This window comes from Nuphar pumila, chromosome 12, assembly GCF_984573655.1.
Source record: "Nuphar pumila chromosome 12, dmNupPumi1.hap1.1, whole genome shotgun sequence".
In the NCBI taxonomy this organism is placed as follows: domain Eukaryota; kingdom Viridiplantae; phylum Streptophyta; class Magnoliopsida; order Nymphaeales; family Nymphaeaceae; genus Nuphar; species Nuphar pumila.
This window is the reverse complement of record NC_143260.1, coordinates 96137501-96154033: the sequence shown is the minus strand read 5'-3', so window position 1 is coordinate 96154033 and position 16533 is coordinate 96137501. Positions and strand designations below refer to the sequence as shown.

The 16533-nt window shown below is 36.3% G+C and overlaps 1 protein-coding gene across 1 annotated transcript; it reads right to left on the bottom strand.

Moving 5' to 3' along the window:
- Positions 1-381: 381 nt before the first annotated feature.
- On the bottom strand, positions 382-1137 carry LOC149821236 (dof zinc finger protein DOF4.7-like). The gene has a single exon (XM_089981919.1). It carries the CDS (start codon positions 1135-1137, stop codon positions 382-384), a length of 756 nt encoding a protein of 251 aa, XP_089838045.1.
- Positions 1138-16533: the final 15396 nt, after the last annotated feature.

Genomic DNA, 16533 nt, shown 5'->3' with positions numbered 1-16533 from the left:
AGAGTGGTGGGAAGATGGCGGCACTAAATTTAGACGCCGTACTATTGGCACGCTTATCACGCACCACATTTAGAAAACAATGCATGTTCTCAGTATCAAGTAGTAAAACGAATCAATCAGTAGAATATGATACCACATCCAACACTACAAAGCAAAACAAACACCCTTCAGTCTTTTCTCTGTAATAAAATAGAAGAAAAAAAATTACAGCCATTGTAATTTTTCTTCCTTGAACTCCCTCAAACACTGTTAGAACTTGTAAAAAATCAACAACCAAATTGGTGAGACACACAACCATACTAGAGAACAGAAGAAAACCTTGAATTTTTTGGTGTTCATTCCTCGGTGAGATACCATATGTAGCTTGCCAAACAGATAATTCTAGATAAATGGGCTCAATGAGGAAGGCCCGCAGTTGTTCACCATCCCATTCCATGTTCCTCCAATTGCACCCCAATAATCTTTTCCCTCTTCAAACATGTTTTCCCCTCTAGCATTCTGCCACTGAGGCCCCCAAACTCTGCCATCTCCATCTCTAGATTTGGAGTTATCCTCTCTAAAACCACCCACATTCCCCACTGCAGGTATGACCATTGGTCCAGTACCACCATTATTTCCACTTCCAATCCCCTCAAGATTCCCTTGGCTAAATGTTGAGCAAGAGTTGTGGAAATCAGTTGAAAGGCTGTAAAGAGACAAGTCTGTCATCATTCCAGGAAAATCATTCCTCAGTGGATCAAGTTGAGTGAGGAAACCAGGGTTGGAAGCGGGTTTGTTGCCCAGGATATCTTGAGTGGCAGTGTTTGGGGGGTTCCCCAAGATAGGGTCATATGGGAGAGATAAAAGAGATGCTGCTGAGATGGGATAGACTGGGTCTTGGGGTTTCTTGGGAGTGGGTCGCCTGTTCTTTCTGCAGCCACCACCAACTGGAACATTCCTCAGTGACCCCCCTTTGGTCCAGTACCTCCTGCAGGCTTTGCAAAAGTACCTTGGCTGTGAGAGACTGTAGTTGTTGTAGTAGCAGAATTTGGTATTTGTAGAATCACACCTAGGGCATTTTAGAGCTTGTTCTGGTTGAGCCTTCATTCTTCTCTCAAGAATTGATCTTGGGCAGCTCACTATGTCCTCCAATCCCATGGCCTAGGAAGAGAAAACAAAGCTATAAACAATCATGTCATACATGATGAATTTTAACGAGGACCAAAAAGGGCACGGTGGACTAGGTTATAAAATATTTCCTCTTGTAATGTTGTTGAAAGAATGAGCAAAAATGCATGCTCATAACAGGACCAAAACGTAAAAATGTCCATTCAGGGTTAAGCATCAAAGCAAAAATTTTGGATTTCAAGCTCACTAGCTAAAATTGGCGGAAGAGACTTTGAATGATCATATGCAATAAGGGTGGTGGAGGGGAGTGATCTACCAGCTTACTTTTACATGTGGGTAAATCAAGCCTCATCAAACCAAGTTTTCATCTATTTGTGATTTTTTGTTTTGCCTTTTGAAGCCCTAAAGAGATGAGAAAAATGATATTGAAACACTGGGAACAGCAAGCACCAAAAAGAGGAAAAAGATAAAAAAAAGTAAAAATAGCTCTTTGCTACTTCTTTTCCCTTGTTTTGGGATATATGAGCCACCAAGAAAAAACTCTCTCCAACATCAAACGCTTTAAGGGAATGTTAATGCCAAGACTAGTGAGAAACTTGGTTCATCAAAGAAGAAAACGAAAATACTACATAACTGAAATGCCCAAGGATACAAGGATCTCAAGAGTCGAAGAAAATGAAATGCAAGATCTATGATGACTTCAACTGTGAAATTAGCAGAATTTGAAATATCCTCGAAGAAAAAGGAGGGTTTGCTACTTTTTCTCTCTAAGAAAATCGCCATACATTCTCTTACAAACGCTTTTCATCATCAAATTAAAAATACTAGTTACTCCTCAAAAACCAATTATTTCAACCTAGGCCCATCAAACGAAAAAAAAGAGAGCTGACTATCCTTGAAAACCCTAGATAACATTCAAGAGAGGTCTCATCAACAAGAATAAGCTTCTAGATAGGAAAACACAAAAAACTAAGATACAAAAGAGTAAAGAAAGAGGCATTCATAAACCCACTACCTTTAGTTGGGCATCTGAGTGATCCATTATAACCTTGGCGGGAGAGAGGAGATTGATAGAGAGGAAGGAAGGACTGTCATGAAGGGCAAAAGAAGAAGACAGGCAGATAAATAATGGGGTGTGTTAATCAGTCTAGAGAGAGAGAGAGAGAGAGAGAGAGAGAGAGAGAGAGAGAGAGAGGTGGTGTAATGATTACTTTTCGTACAGGATGAACGTTCTCTTTCGCTTGCACGCAGAGAAAGCATGGAGAATTCAAGGCCATCTGAAACTGATTCATAAGACGTGTGGGGCCCTCTTCAGCCGATATATGGACCAACTTGAACCGAATTAATCGCCACTCTCTCATGATACTGTGAGAAAATTATTTCCTTGTATCCATCAATAGGATTATAGGAAAGCCAGTCAGTATTAGCAGTACATATCTTCATGATGATGGCAGCACTCAATTAACAATCATCAGTTATAAATTGCCATAATTGGGTATGGCCGTGGTTTGTTTGGTATGAGGTTGGCTGGTCTCTTTACTGAACATTTCTTGAGCATAGTCTCCATAATTATGGTTGGCAAATTTGTAGAATTTTCAGCAAGAGTTATTAACAATTACTAGAAATTAATCTGGGCATGTTGATGAATGACACAATGAATCAAGGCCTAGAGAACAAATTTGAAAGGTTTTATGTGCTAGAATCTATGGAAACCCTAAACCTTCTTGGAAAAACTTGATTATGAATTTTATCATATGTAATTTGTTTCTACATTTGTATCAAATGGAGCAAATTTGGCATATTGTTCCTCTAGCATACTACCTTGGCTTGCCATTGAGTTGATTTATTATATCATCAGCTTAAACGTTTGATATTTAGTTCTATCAAGGATGGAATTACTATAATAAAAAAGACACTTTTTTCATTAATTTATGATGCAAATAATTCACTGTGAAATGTCTTATAATGCTAAGAAAATCTATATTAAACAAAACAAGATAAGTGTGTGACATATGCTGACAATACGGCATTCATATATGTGAGGTAACCGTCGACAACTCATTTGTTTTCTGATGAAGTAACGCTTATGTTTCAAACTCGAATGCACCATTGCAACCCCCTCTATGTGCTAGAATTTGACTATGATGGTAACCGAAGGGAAAATTCTGTTACGAAGAGCACGTTTTAGGCACACGATGCATAGAGTAGTAACAAGTTCAACATGGGGTGTAGTGCCATTCACATGTCTCACGAGGGTATGTCCATGTAGATGGTAATTCAAACTTCCTTCACTAATCTAGTTTTGATTATAAAGTATTTTAGAGTTGGATTTCTGTTGTAGCTTCCACATTATCATGCTTTTGATATCATGTTCTTCATCAGTTTCATCATAGTCCACTTTTGTGTTTTCTTTTAATTGTTATTGATTGTAATGAGCAAGATGAACAAGGTTAGCAAGCCATCTCCTTTCTAAAGGAGAAAACTAAAAATTTGGGTAAATGAGATTCATAAGGTAACTTTTAATGCTTTTGCTAGTTCCTATAGCTCAAAATTTTTGTTGTCTCTTAGTATAAATTTGTACTAGTTTTGCCATAGTTGTAGCTGCAACTTGCAACTTGCAACATGGTAACAGTTTGTTCATACTCCCTCCCTTTGCTTTGTTTCATAAAAAGATTTTGCCCTTGTAGATGCATTATCACTAACCATTTCACCTTGTAATAAAAGGACTATGCATTTAGTTTTCAAATAAAACATTAATTTGGGAACTTCATATCCTTGTGAATTGGCCAAAGGTTGTTCAATTAGGTTCAGGACCTCAAAAAATGTACTTCTCAAGAAGAGCATTTTAAAAGCATAAAACTACACGCTTTTGAAGCTTTATTTGAAGCTCACACACTTAAAAAAAAAGAAATAGAAAGCTTATTAGGTTACATAGCTTCCTTGGTACTAAAGATGTGTTTTACCTACTGAATAAGGCTTGCTTCTTTGTGCATGGGGCATGTTTTAGAATAAAAGGTTAAAAGGATGCATTGAATTAGAACACATGCTTCAACTACTATATATTGTCATGTTGCTTTTACTCACCTTAATACTTCCACATTACTAAGCTATTAACCCAAAAACCCAACTTAATATTCATTCACTTTCTTCTTTTAGCTTATTATGGTTAAGCATCCAAGAGCCATACTCGAACCATGACACCTCCTAGCTGTAGCAGTGCAACTCTACTCAGTGTTGTGAGAGGCGTACACCTACGCCTCAGAGGCGAAGCGCACGCTCAAGGTACTGAGGCGTTGCAGTGATGTGCTTAAGGTAAATATAAAAAAAAAAAATCTGATTATTTGCAGATGGGGTTTCAGCTTTCCAAATCTGATCATTAAACAAAGGTCGTTCTGATGCAGTCGAATACGTATTATCGGGGTTTCAGCTTTCCAAGGCTCATTTACCACGGATACTTGAGAGTCTTATGTTGTGAGAGGCGTACGCCTCATAGGCGAAGCGCAGGCTCAACGCATTTAACAACCTTGACTCTACTTGTCCGAATATCACATTCTTATTCAAACAGCACATGAAACTATTATATGAGCTTATGTTGGTTAGTTGGTAAGTCACATGTGTTAGGTTTAAGTAGCCATTCTTCTTTAGGCATCTTTTTTACTCTCTAATTTTTATCACTTCTAGTTCAGACAGCCAATGACGCGACGTGTTACAGGCTTACAGCTTTTTTATTCCTCTAGCATACGACAACGGCACAGTACCAGACGTCTCACTTAATTCCGATTCTAGTGTTTACGAACCGGTTTGTAGAGTACGAGACGAGACCATCTCCTCCTCGGCGAGGAATCGTTTGACGCTTCCCATAGAGGAGGCAGCTGCGCGGTTGTGGACTCGGGACATGCGTGGGGCCCGCATCCGATGTCACAGCCTGAAGGACACGTGTCGGTTTCCGCATTAGTTTGGGGGAGCGGACGAATATTTCGGCCTCAGAGAAAGGGAAGGAAGTGGGGGCCGCGACCACCCACGTCCAGCTCATGAAATTCCGGGGTCTTGGACCGAGTGAATCGTCCGGACGTCCTGTCGACACGTGTACAGAGATCGACATTCACCAGGCTGGCACGTGAGGAGGGAGACATCACGGGCCTCAGACTGATCAGGGACCGTTTTGAAGCCCCTGCTGACCGAGCTGTGCCAGACAGTGAGTTCCAGACCCAGACCCAGACCCTGCGCCAAAGTACGAGGTCGGCTCGGTGTGCCCACTCACATCACGTAGCCCCTTACTGCATGCGGTGGGCCGGCCAGCCACCACGCTTGAGCTTGACGATTAAGCAGCCGTGGGGAGTGGTCTCGGGTTGGCTGATTGGATCTCGGTTCCGAAAAGCAAATCTAATAAAAAAGATCCAAAATTCGACTCTCAGCTTGCCTGTTTTAACGTCCTGCGCAATTGCATTTCACAAACGGAAAAAACACAAAAAAAGATGATGCAGTTCCTGACTGCAATATAAGTGGTTGATAGATCCCACAGTCAGTTTGGGAAACATGTGGGGTCAGGCATAGACCTGACTTTCTTTCTTCTAAACTGAGTCAAAGTAGCCAAGGCCATTTCACCTGGGTTTGGTTTCAATCTATTTACAGTGAGTCAAGTGTCAATGGCCACACTGAAGTAGGGGTGGCAATCGGGTCGGGTTGGCGGGTCAGCATACCTCAACCCGAACCCGACCCTTTTATTAAACGGGTAACCCGACACGACCCGCCAACCCGCTTAATAAACTGGTTGGGTCGGGTAAACGGGTTGGCAGGTTAGCGGGTCAGGTTGGCAGGTTGGTGGATGGGTTGGCAGGTTGGAGGGTTGACCCGCGCGCCTAACCCATTTATTAAACGGGTCAGCCGGGTTGGCATACCCCTAACACGAACCCGACTCGTTTAATAAACGGGTTAGGCGGGTCGACCCATTTATTAAATGGGTTCGTTTTTGCCCAACCCGAACCCGCCTAAGAGGCGGGTTGGCGGGTCGTGTCAGGTTTTGCCACCCCTACACTGAAGTCTTGCTTGTTCATGTCCAAGATGTCTTTCGTAGGAAATCCAGAGAAGAGATCGGTGATACACCATATAGCCAAAAATTGGTGATATTGAGTATGCACCATGCACATTTCTCTTATTGTGGTCCCCACATGAAGAGAAGGGCACAGTTTTGTCAAGGGCTATGGAACAAAATATGCCGTATTGTGTACTTTCCATCATGTGGATATCAACCCTATTAGTATCCGATATCATTATTTTTTTTTTTTGAAAAATGTTCAGATACCCCCAAATGTTTTGGCTTAGTTCATGCACTTACCAAATGTTTCAGAGTTTGCAAATGCCCACCAAAGGTTTTTTCTAGGTTAATCAAATAATCCCAATTTAATTATCCCTAATCGGTTATAAAATTTTTAAAATGACCGTGCTACCCATAGGTTTTTCCATATGAAAATGCTTAGTTTTCAAGAACTTTCTTCTTTTCTTCACTAAGCATTTTTAAAACGACCGTGAGTCATGACATCTCTCTCTCTCTCTCTCTCTTCCTCTTCCTGATTCATGCGCAGATGTAAAGATAACGTGTGTGCCCATCATGGCATCGAAGCCCCATTGTCATCGTCTCCTTCTCTCCTTCATTCTTTTTTGCTGAGGTAACTTTTTTTTTCCTGCAGCATCGCTCTTCCATTCTTCGATTTTGCCCTAGTTTTTCACACGAATGATCTTTCACTACTCGCCCTAATCGCGATCTTTTGCTTGTTTGATCCAAGTGTCATTTCCTAACAAATCGACCATGTTGAATACATATGCAATGTGAGATTTACAAAAAACAACCTGAAATTATCTATTTAGTGGTGATAGGCTCAAAAAGTGGTAGACAACTACCACTTTTCCCAAATCTATATTAGGCTTAAAATTAAGTAGATTAAGTTGTCAGATCTAAATGAAAATATTAAAACTCACAGTCACCATGACAATAGCTAATTGATTTTGATTTTTGAATTAGTAAAACTTTTGTCAACTATAACAATATTGGCTTTTGGGTCAAATGAAAATACATTGAGTCTGAGTTCAAATATTTATCATCTATTGAGAAACTAAATGGACCCCATTGTGCTATTAGTAAGACAAATAATTGTTGGGTTGATTGGCTTATTTCAATTTAAGCTTATATATATATATATATATATATATTAAATAACCAACAACTTTCATGATGTAGTGGTTATAGATTTGTTTCTTGTTAAAAAAGTAAGAGTTCATGTAACATCTCAAAGTTTCAACTCAAAAAATTTGAGATTTTTTTCTTTTAAAAACAATGAAAACAATATTTTTCTTTGGGTTAAACATTCTGGCCGGGTTATAGTATAATCAATCATCTTAATTGAATTAAAATGCGAATAACATTCACTATAAAAATTTAATTCAGTTTCAATAATTTAAAATTTATATCAGAGTATTTTCAAACTAAAATAACAATAATTGACTTTTTGAAACTATCTCTAAAAAAACAAAAGACAGGCGCTCGATGCTGCCCTAGCATCCCGCATTCGCTCTGCAGCTATATATCATATTTCACTTGAAACCCCATAAAACAGGTCAGACTCGTGAAAGCCTGGTAGAGATTATCAATACAGGTAACCAGAACCAGTATACATGACAATAACCTACACAATGATACCGACAATTATTAATTCAAATATGAAAATCATCACAGTGTATCATAACATTAATCATTCATAAACGGCTAAAATTTTATGCATGAACAGATAAGCATGCATGCACTTACCATTACAGAATAGGAGATCATTATGCATGAGTGACTTAATTTATCTTTAATTATTTTTTTTACATGATGCATGTCATGTCTATCTAAATGAATAACAAGTTTAGGTTTCTACTTCTTATTTTTGTGGGTACTACACATACAACACCTTATTCAGAGCTATGGCGTAGGAGGCATATTCATTAATTTATGACTTTATCCAAGCCAAACACCTTTTACCAGTCCGGTGAGAGACGACCTTAATTAAGAGAGAGCTCCTAATACCACCAACCTGATGCATTAGACTTTCACTCATGAGTTTCGTAACCATCTACCTTGCGGCTAATGTGGAGGCTTCTCCTATCTTCGTTGATGGGAATAAGCAACCTTCCGTATTCAAAACAATGTTCACGAAGCCATAAGTACTACTTGCCTTCTCATTGTAAGCCTAATAGATTTAATGTCACTTGATTATCTTTTTAATTTGTTGATTTCATTGTCCATCCATGCACAAAATTAATCTAATATAAGATTCAAGTCTATCATTCGGGCTCATGAATGCAGAATTCAATGTTAGTGAAATTATTATGCCACATATGCAGTTGTAACATGTCCAACTTATTCATGTATTTACCAATCGACATTTATCATAATTAACTAGATGTATCCATGCACAATCACGTAACACATAATGCATAATACATTCATTCCAATAGCAATGTGCAATAAGGCATACAAATGCAGAAAAAACCCTTTTCAGTTCATGCCCCTTTAAGCACTTAACACCTGCATAAATACAACATTAGAAAGTGCATTTATAGGTTCAGTTAATATTTCCAAACATGATTCAAAACATTTATTCATTGCATGCATTGTTGATCCGGTCCATAGTTAGTTCAGGACTCGCTTGGACTCCAAACTGATCTGTTGTATCAACTATTATAGTTATATATACATTTTGAGAATAAAGCTCAAATTTTTACAGAATGTGAGAAATTTTATCAGCTTTCTAATGTCGCAAACCACTCGTAAAAACTTCTCCAGACGAGGGAGATAAGACCAATTTGGGCTCACATGTGATTTTTTATTCTGACTATCATTGTTCTCTACATAGTCTGAGAATAGAACTCAAAATTTTATAAATATGTAAAATTTTATTAGCTTTTCAACACCGTAAACCTTTTCTAAAAACTCCTTCGGATGAGGAAGATATGATCAATTTATCAGACATATGTCGAATCTTTCATATAGAACTCAAAATTCTACAGAATATATGAAATTTTGTTAGCTTTCTAATGTCGTAAACCATTTATAAAAACTCCTTCAAATAAGGGAGATACGATCGATTTACTAGACATATGTTAGATCTTTCACACATAGTCGAGAATACACATTCGGGTGAAATGACTTACATATGTTTCAATATTTTCTTTTCATTGATTCATCAAAACAAAAATCTATAAATTACTTATTTCCATTTCTTTTTATGGGCTGAGTTTAAACAAAACCCCAATTTTGGTTTATTCGAGGTCACCAATGGTTTTGAAATGAAAATCACCCATATGTTCTTTCGAAAACCGGTTTGGTTTTTAGAAACAAACATCATGAAGTATTCTTTCTCGTACACACACACACACACACACACATATATATATATATATATATATATATATATATATATTGATCAGTCATGATGGACTAAATGCATGTGTACTCGTAAGCATATCAATTTCATGATGTCAATGTGGATGACAAGGATGGATCCGATACGCCTAAGGGCGAAGGTTTGCAAAACTATGTTCATGATTTCAAAACATTTTTTAAAGAAATCATTTTTAAAATACTTTTCTAACTTCACATTATTATCATGGTCTGTCTCCATGGTCGACTATACATATCCGCACATATAATAAATCCACACATCATCTGCATGTGATCACGACTATGATAGTCACACATACACATAGCCACATAGACGAACAAGTGATTTGTTAACCCAAAAATGATTTTTCCAGAAATATTTTTGGTAAATCTACAAAACACATAGACTTTAACATATATATGTTTTTAGCAACGAACCGACCCAGTCCCATGAAGGGCTGGTTCAGTTCAAGCCTAAAACCCATTGGGTCTGATCCTCAGATGGATTAGTGCCTAAATACAAAGCAACTCATTTTATTTATTTATTTATTTATATATTTTTGTTGTTAGGACTATAGCTGTGAGGCACCATCAAGGTCTCACCTTGCTGGTTGCGCACTGCACATTAGCACACTGAGGTCAGCTGGTTGCAACTTTCTGCAACCAAAGAAGTGCAGTAGCTGCTGCCCATCAACCAACATAGTTGCATTGATCTATTGTGTTGTCACAACAGCAATGGACTACGGCATCACGAGGTCAGCCAATTCCTATATATATAAACAAGTTAGGCAATCTGGGTTCGTGATGCATGGGGGTCTTGATGCAGATATGTTGGGTATAACATAAAATTTCTAAAAGTAAATTTTGATCGCTATATTAAAACATTGAAAACTAAGTTACGCCTACAACACAAATACCATATGAATGGCAAATTTTTTTTAAGAGAAGAACCTCAAGTCAACCACCCAATAAGTATTCAGAACCATAGGAGGAAGTAAATAACTTTAATGGCATACTATTAATTGTGCTAGGCACTGATTTGATGACCATGTCTCTTAGCGTGTCCAAATAGTGTGTGGGTCATCTTGAGATATGCATGCTCAATGATGAGTTTATGTGACATAAACCGAGGTTATCCATCCATCATTACACTACCATATATACAAAAATCATGAACTTCCTTGGAGAAAATAAACTTAAGACATCCATGGGGAGACACTATATACACACATCACAAAAGGGCAACAATGTAGGACCTGATACCATTTTTTTATAAGCATTACCGATCAGTCCCGGCATAACCAGGGACTGATTCGAAAGTGGTTTCTCTCTCGTATGCATGGCTGATCCAGGTATGGATCAATCCATGGATTTGGGTAGCAATTTTGCAATCATTTAAGCACCTAATGGGTTTGAACCGATACCTAGCCCATCATAAGGTGAGTCCGATAGAAGGGTTCATAATTGAACACACTCCAAGTATGCTCATGCATACGAGCATTAGCCTATGAGTATTGGAATAGAACCCCCTACCTTGTAAATCGTTGTGATTAGGAACACCAAAAAATGTTGGAGCGTTGGATCGAAACACCCTCAAAATCGTTGTCTGTCCCTTGAATGATCACCTCCTCCAACCAATGGCTGCACCAAGGTTCAACAACTCTACCAGTCTTCCTTGGTGTCTCCTTACTAAGGTGTTGAGGAAGGAAGAAGAATAGAGATGAAGGGAGAAAGAGAGAAGAGGTAAAAATGTTGGGAGATAGGGATGGTGTATGGGTGGTCTCATATTTATAATATTTTGACCATGTGTAAGTTAAATAGTAAACTTTATTGATTAGAGTCCTTCCAAAAATGTATGAGAGGATGAAATATATTTTCAACCTCTTCCAAGTTGATTTCTCTCCAAAATGTGTGAGAGGGAGGGAGAGAGTCTCAACCTTATAAAACTTATAACCTCTTATCTAAATAGGTTTCTAATTAAATATGTTATTACTTAAGTAGATTTTTCCCAAACCTTGTGGGAGGGACATTCCTTTCCTTCCTTAGCATTGTCCTAAACTAAGTAAGTTTCTCAACATATATTCTAATTGAACACCACCTTCTTTTAGAAATTCCTATTACTTGTTGCTTTTCATATTTGAAAGTTATACATGTTTATGCTTGCCCCATCATTTTATGAGTGCCTTAGCCAACAAGTAGTATCATAATTATTTAATGATTATTAGCAACTCACACACTTATTGCTTTATCATTGTTTTCTTTATTTATTATTATTATTATTTGTAGAACCCAATTTTTTTCTTTGATAATTAAAATAAATAAATAGTGAATTATTGATGCATTATGACTATAATTATGAATTGTTGATTTTCTTGATTTTAATTAATTATGAACCTTTGTCTCAAGTTATGAATAATATTCTAAGAATAAGTGAAAAAGACTAAAGTATGAAGGCTATGCGAGTTTGTGTGGTTTTGGATCTTAGACTTCGGTTCTGGATCTAAAATCGCCATTTGGATCCAATATGGATCTGAGGTATTGTTCAGATTGGATCTAATTTAAAATATTAATTGAATCCAATGGTTATGGATTGGAACCTCATAGGGGACGTCCTATGTGGACCCCCATTTGGATCCAAGAGTTCATATGAAATAAAATGTCATCCAGTTTTAAATTCAGACCAATAAATTAAATAAAGATAAAAGTGATAATTAAGATTTTTAATATTAAAATTTATTTAAAACAATAATAAAAAGATTTAAGAGGGTGGGGACATCCCACACCTCTATAAAAGCCCATGATTTGTTTAACTTACTAGAGTTAGTTGTTGAATAGTCAAACCTAATAGTCTTACTTAAATAAAATTAGAAAAAAATCAAATAACTAGAAAAATTAGAGTCTAGAAGATAATTAAAATTTTGTAGAAAGGGCTCCTCCCCTCCTCACTATTTTGGAGAAGAGAGTCCCATATGAATAGACTAGTGTTATGTGAAGAGGGCTATATAAACCCCTTATCACACGCCCTCCCACTTTTTCATTAAAATCTCTCTCTCTCTCTCTCTCTTCTATTTTTTTTTTTTTGCTTTTTCTCTTCCCCTAAAACGTCTAGGAGGTTGTGGTGGTGTAGAGATTGGATTGCCCGATTTCTCCTTTTTGTCTTAGAGATTTATCAATTTTCAGGTAAGATTTACGTAATAGATGCTTTTTGGATACATTAAGCATGCATATCTGGGTTATTTTTATTTTCAGAAACATATTTGCATGTCTTGATCTATTATACATGTTTTCTTTTTTGAAGAAATTGTTATTTGGATTCGAAGAAGATGAACCATGAGTTTTTCATAAAAATGATTTTGAGAAACATGTTTAAATAGAGTTTTTTCGTTGGTTCATATTAGATTTAGTTATAACTTGATTATTAATGGTGTTATTCATGACTTAATCCATATTGACTCTGATGAAATCTAAAACAATGAGATTTCAAAGGTTTTATGGTCTAAAGATGAGTTTTTACAAAAATGCTTTTTGAGAAACCTAAATTTGTGATAACTGATATGGTATTCCCGACCAGTTTTGAAAATAAATTGATATATCTTCTAATATCAGTCTGAAAAATCTAAATAAAATCACTAGGATGATCTTGTTTTACTTGATTTGGATTCTTATTGAGGGAGAAACATCCATTTTAACAGAGCACTAGTTTCTGGCTCTGGATTCAGGATTGTTTCGACCTATCTCTGATAAAAGATATAAATGCCCAGGAAAAATGACTCCAAATAATTTATAAAAAATTTGGGTAAAGATTAACATATAATAACAGACTGTGTAAAATTGGTGTTGTAAAAAAATATTTTATATAAATTCCAAGAAATACATTAATTTGATGAAAATCTTACAGTTTGTAGATTATGGATCAAAACTCTATTAGAATAGGGTTTCGTAAAAGATTTTTAATTATTTTTGTATTTATTATTTTTATGATCGATTTATTGGATTGTATTCTTGATAGGTACAAGCAGCCACGATAAAAATATCATGATTTTATATGTGATTTGTTATTCTTGATAGATTTTATAAAAAACAGGTCATCAGGGATCTGAATTTTTTCTGATGACTTGTGCTTGTGATTAATTTATAACTTGTTTGGATCTTGTGATTTTAATATTTTTTCTGATATATACTGCATGTATCAATGTTTATAAACCTTATTAAATCATAAAGGAATGGGCTAAACATTTAGAAAGATCTGAATGATAATTTATGCAAGTTGTAATTGAAAGATATGTTTAAATCTTGATTGTCTTGTAACTTAATTGTTTTGATTGTTTCCAAAAGAGAGAACCGTTATTCATATGGTTATGCTCAACATGTTTAGTTGGTTTAATATTTGAATTTATACTTGGCTTAATAAAGATTTAATAAGTTGTGGTTGAGAGAATAAAAAACCCTAATCTTTCATAAATTGTTTTAGGGTTTTGAGCGCTTTATTGGATTTTGATCCTTCCAAAAACACGTGTTGTTGAAATATGATGTTTCTAAGCTATATGCAGTGTGAACTGAATTAAGTTATGTGTATTTCCATTGTTTTAGCATGGTTACAACTGAACATAATTAAAAATATGTAAGTCTTTCTGATTTGGGCTTATGGGGGCCTGGATCGGAGAAATCGACTTATGTATTTTTGGTTATGGATTGGTTGTAGTGGATTCAGTGATTGATCTGGTATCATGGATATTTTAATTAGGTCGGATATGATTTGAGTACTGAAAAGTCAATATATTAGTTGAGTCATGTTGATTTGTTCGATGAAAGTTTATGGGAGCTCTTATGAGGAAAGCCGGATTTATGGCTTTAATTATGTTTTGATATTTTTCTTAAACTTCTCATAAATTCAGTTTTGAATCATATAAGATCTGATATAAATGTTTATGATAGAGATAAATGTGAGTTTGATTGCTATGGTTGTGGTGTATGGATATCATGTTTCTGAGGAAAAGCCTCTTACACATATTATAATTGAGATGCATGAATAAATTCAATTATGGTGGATTAAGTGTCTTTATTTCGATGAAAATTGAGCATGAGCATGATTGTATTTCAAAGAATGTGAAAGGATGAACATAGACATATTGATTATATTATGAATTGGCAACAAGTTTCAATTGTGCGGGTTTGGGCTACTCTAGCCACGAGACCTAAATAAATTGATAGTGGTGTTAGAACTGTAGTTCTCAGTTTGATTCATAATTATAAAATTGATGCATGCTTATTCTGAATATTGAAATTATGTGATATTACATGAATAAATTGTTAAATAGCATGTTGATATGATTCCTTGTTATGAGAATGCATGTTATGCTTTGAGATACAATATTTGTGAAATACATGCAGGATGATATAAATCCCATAGGATTGCATGGGCACTTGGAGTGCTTGATAAAATAATAAATTATAATTCTGAAGAGGGAACAGTGAGATGGCAATGCACTAGGCTAAATGGTAGTTGCATTTACCTATGACCTAATTAATAAAGATAACTCTGTGATTTATTTTTTAGTATGCCTTTACCAAGGTATGCTAAACCAAAAAGACTGGTTTGGTTTACCTTAGAGAGGGTAGGCGGCATGAACTCTCTGAGCTCTATTCTGTTTATGCTGCGAGGGGTAATGCCTCGACGGTTCCCTAGCCCAGAGACTTTAGGGGAGACTAGGATTGCTTCTTATATCTTAGGCATGCATATCCATAAAGTACTTATGCAGAAGTGAGTGATCATGATCATTGTTGTGGTAGATTATACATCGCCAAATAGATCTTTCCTAGAGCATACCTGTGAACACCCCAAATTTTTCAAAGGTTTTCAAAATGACCCTTTTGCCCCTAATTCCATCTTCTGAGAAAATCAAAGCAATTTTAAAACTGAATTTCAGTCGTTCTTCAGATTTTCCGAATTAAATTCCATATTGATGTATTCAAATTCAATTCCGGATCCGAATCCAGTGTTTTGAATCCATATTTCCTAAAAAACTCGGATCCTAATGCATTTTCTGAAGAAATTTTCTCAAAATAGCTTTTAAATTCTTAGAAAAATTCCCTTTTTATAAATATTTTGCAAAAATACAAAAAAATCAGTTTAATCTTTGTTTTCTCATAAAATTTAGGATTTTATTCCAAAAATACAAAAAATTGAAAAATAACATAAAAAAACCAAAAATTTGAGAAAAAGCTACAAGAAAACGAGTGATTTTCAAACTTTTGAAATCTTTTTAAGACAATTTTTCTGAAAACCTCATTTCATAACCATTTTTCAAAAAATCCCCCCCAAAAAAGGAAACTTCCTTTTGGAAAAAACGGAGAATTCCTAACAAACCCCTCCCGCGTATTTCCTCCTCTGGAAGCTTCGTTCGCAGGAGGGCTGCCCACCTTCCATCCTCAACAGATCCCTTTCATCTCCACCTTCAATCTTCAACAAACTTCCTCTCCCGAACCCTCCATTCCCCTTTAAGAATGAGCCTCCATCGCTTCGGTAAGGAAAGAAACAAAAAGAAAAACCATCATCATCGTTTATCTGAAAGTCGCAAACCAACCTTCCCCTTTCCTTCTTCTTTTACACTATCTTCTTCCATTCTGGGTATAATCAACTGAAGGAAACCGAGATTGCAACCTCTTCCATCTTCGATCCATCCAGCGGATCATCCATTTTCTTCTCCGATCCACCTTTTTCGTCAGTATTCTCCCCTTGAATCGACTGAGAGGAGTAACCACTATCCATCATCAACATCATCCAGTGCCGACTCCACTTTCCATTCAGTTTCTCTCTTAAGAAAGAGACCAACCTCCGTTCCAGTGAAAGGCAGCCAACAGATTCAGATTCGCACAGTATAAAGGAGGAATTCCATTCGGCCCATAATCTCCAAGGAAATCACATCGCGAAGGGGTCTTTTCTCCCTCATCTTCTCTCAGAGTCTTCGCAACTACTGGTAGGTGATCGACTTCTCTCTTTCCTTTTA

Excerpts from the sequence above, each read along its gene's own strand:
- LOC149821236 (XM_089981919.1), bottom strand. The coding sequence starts at position 1,137 with ATGGGATTGGAGGACATAGTGAGCTGCCCAAGATCAATTCTTGAGAGA.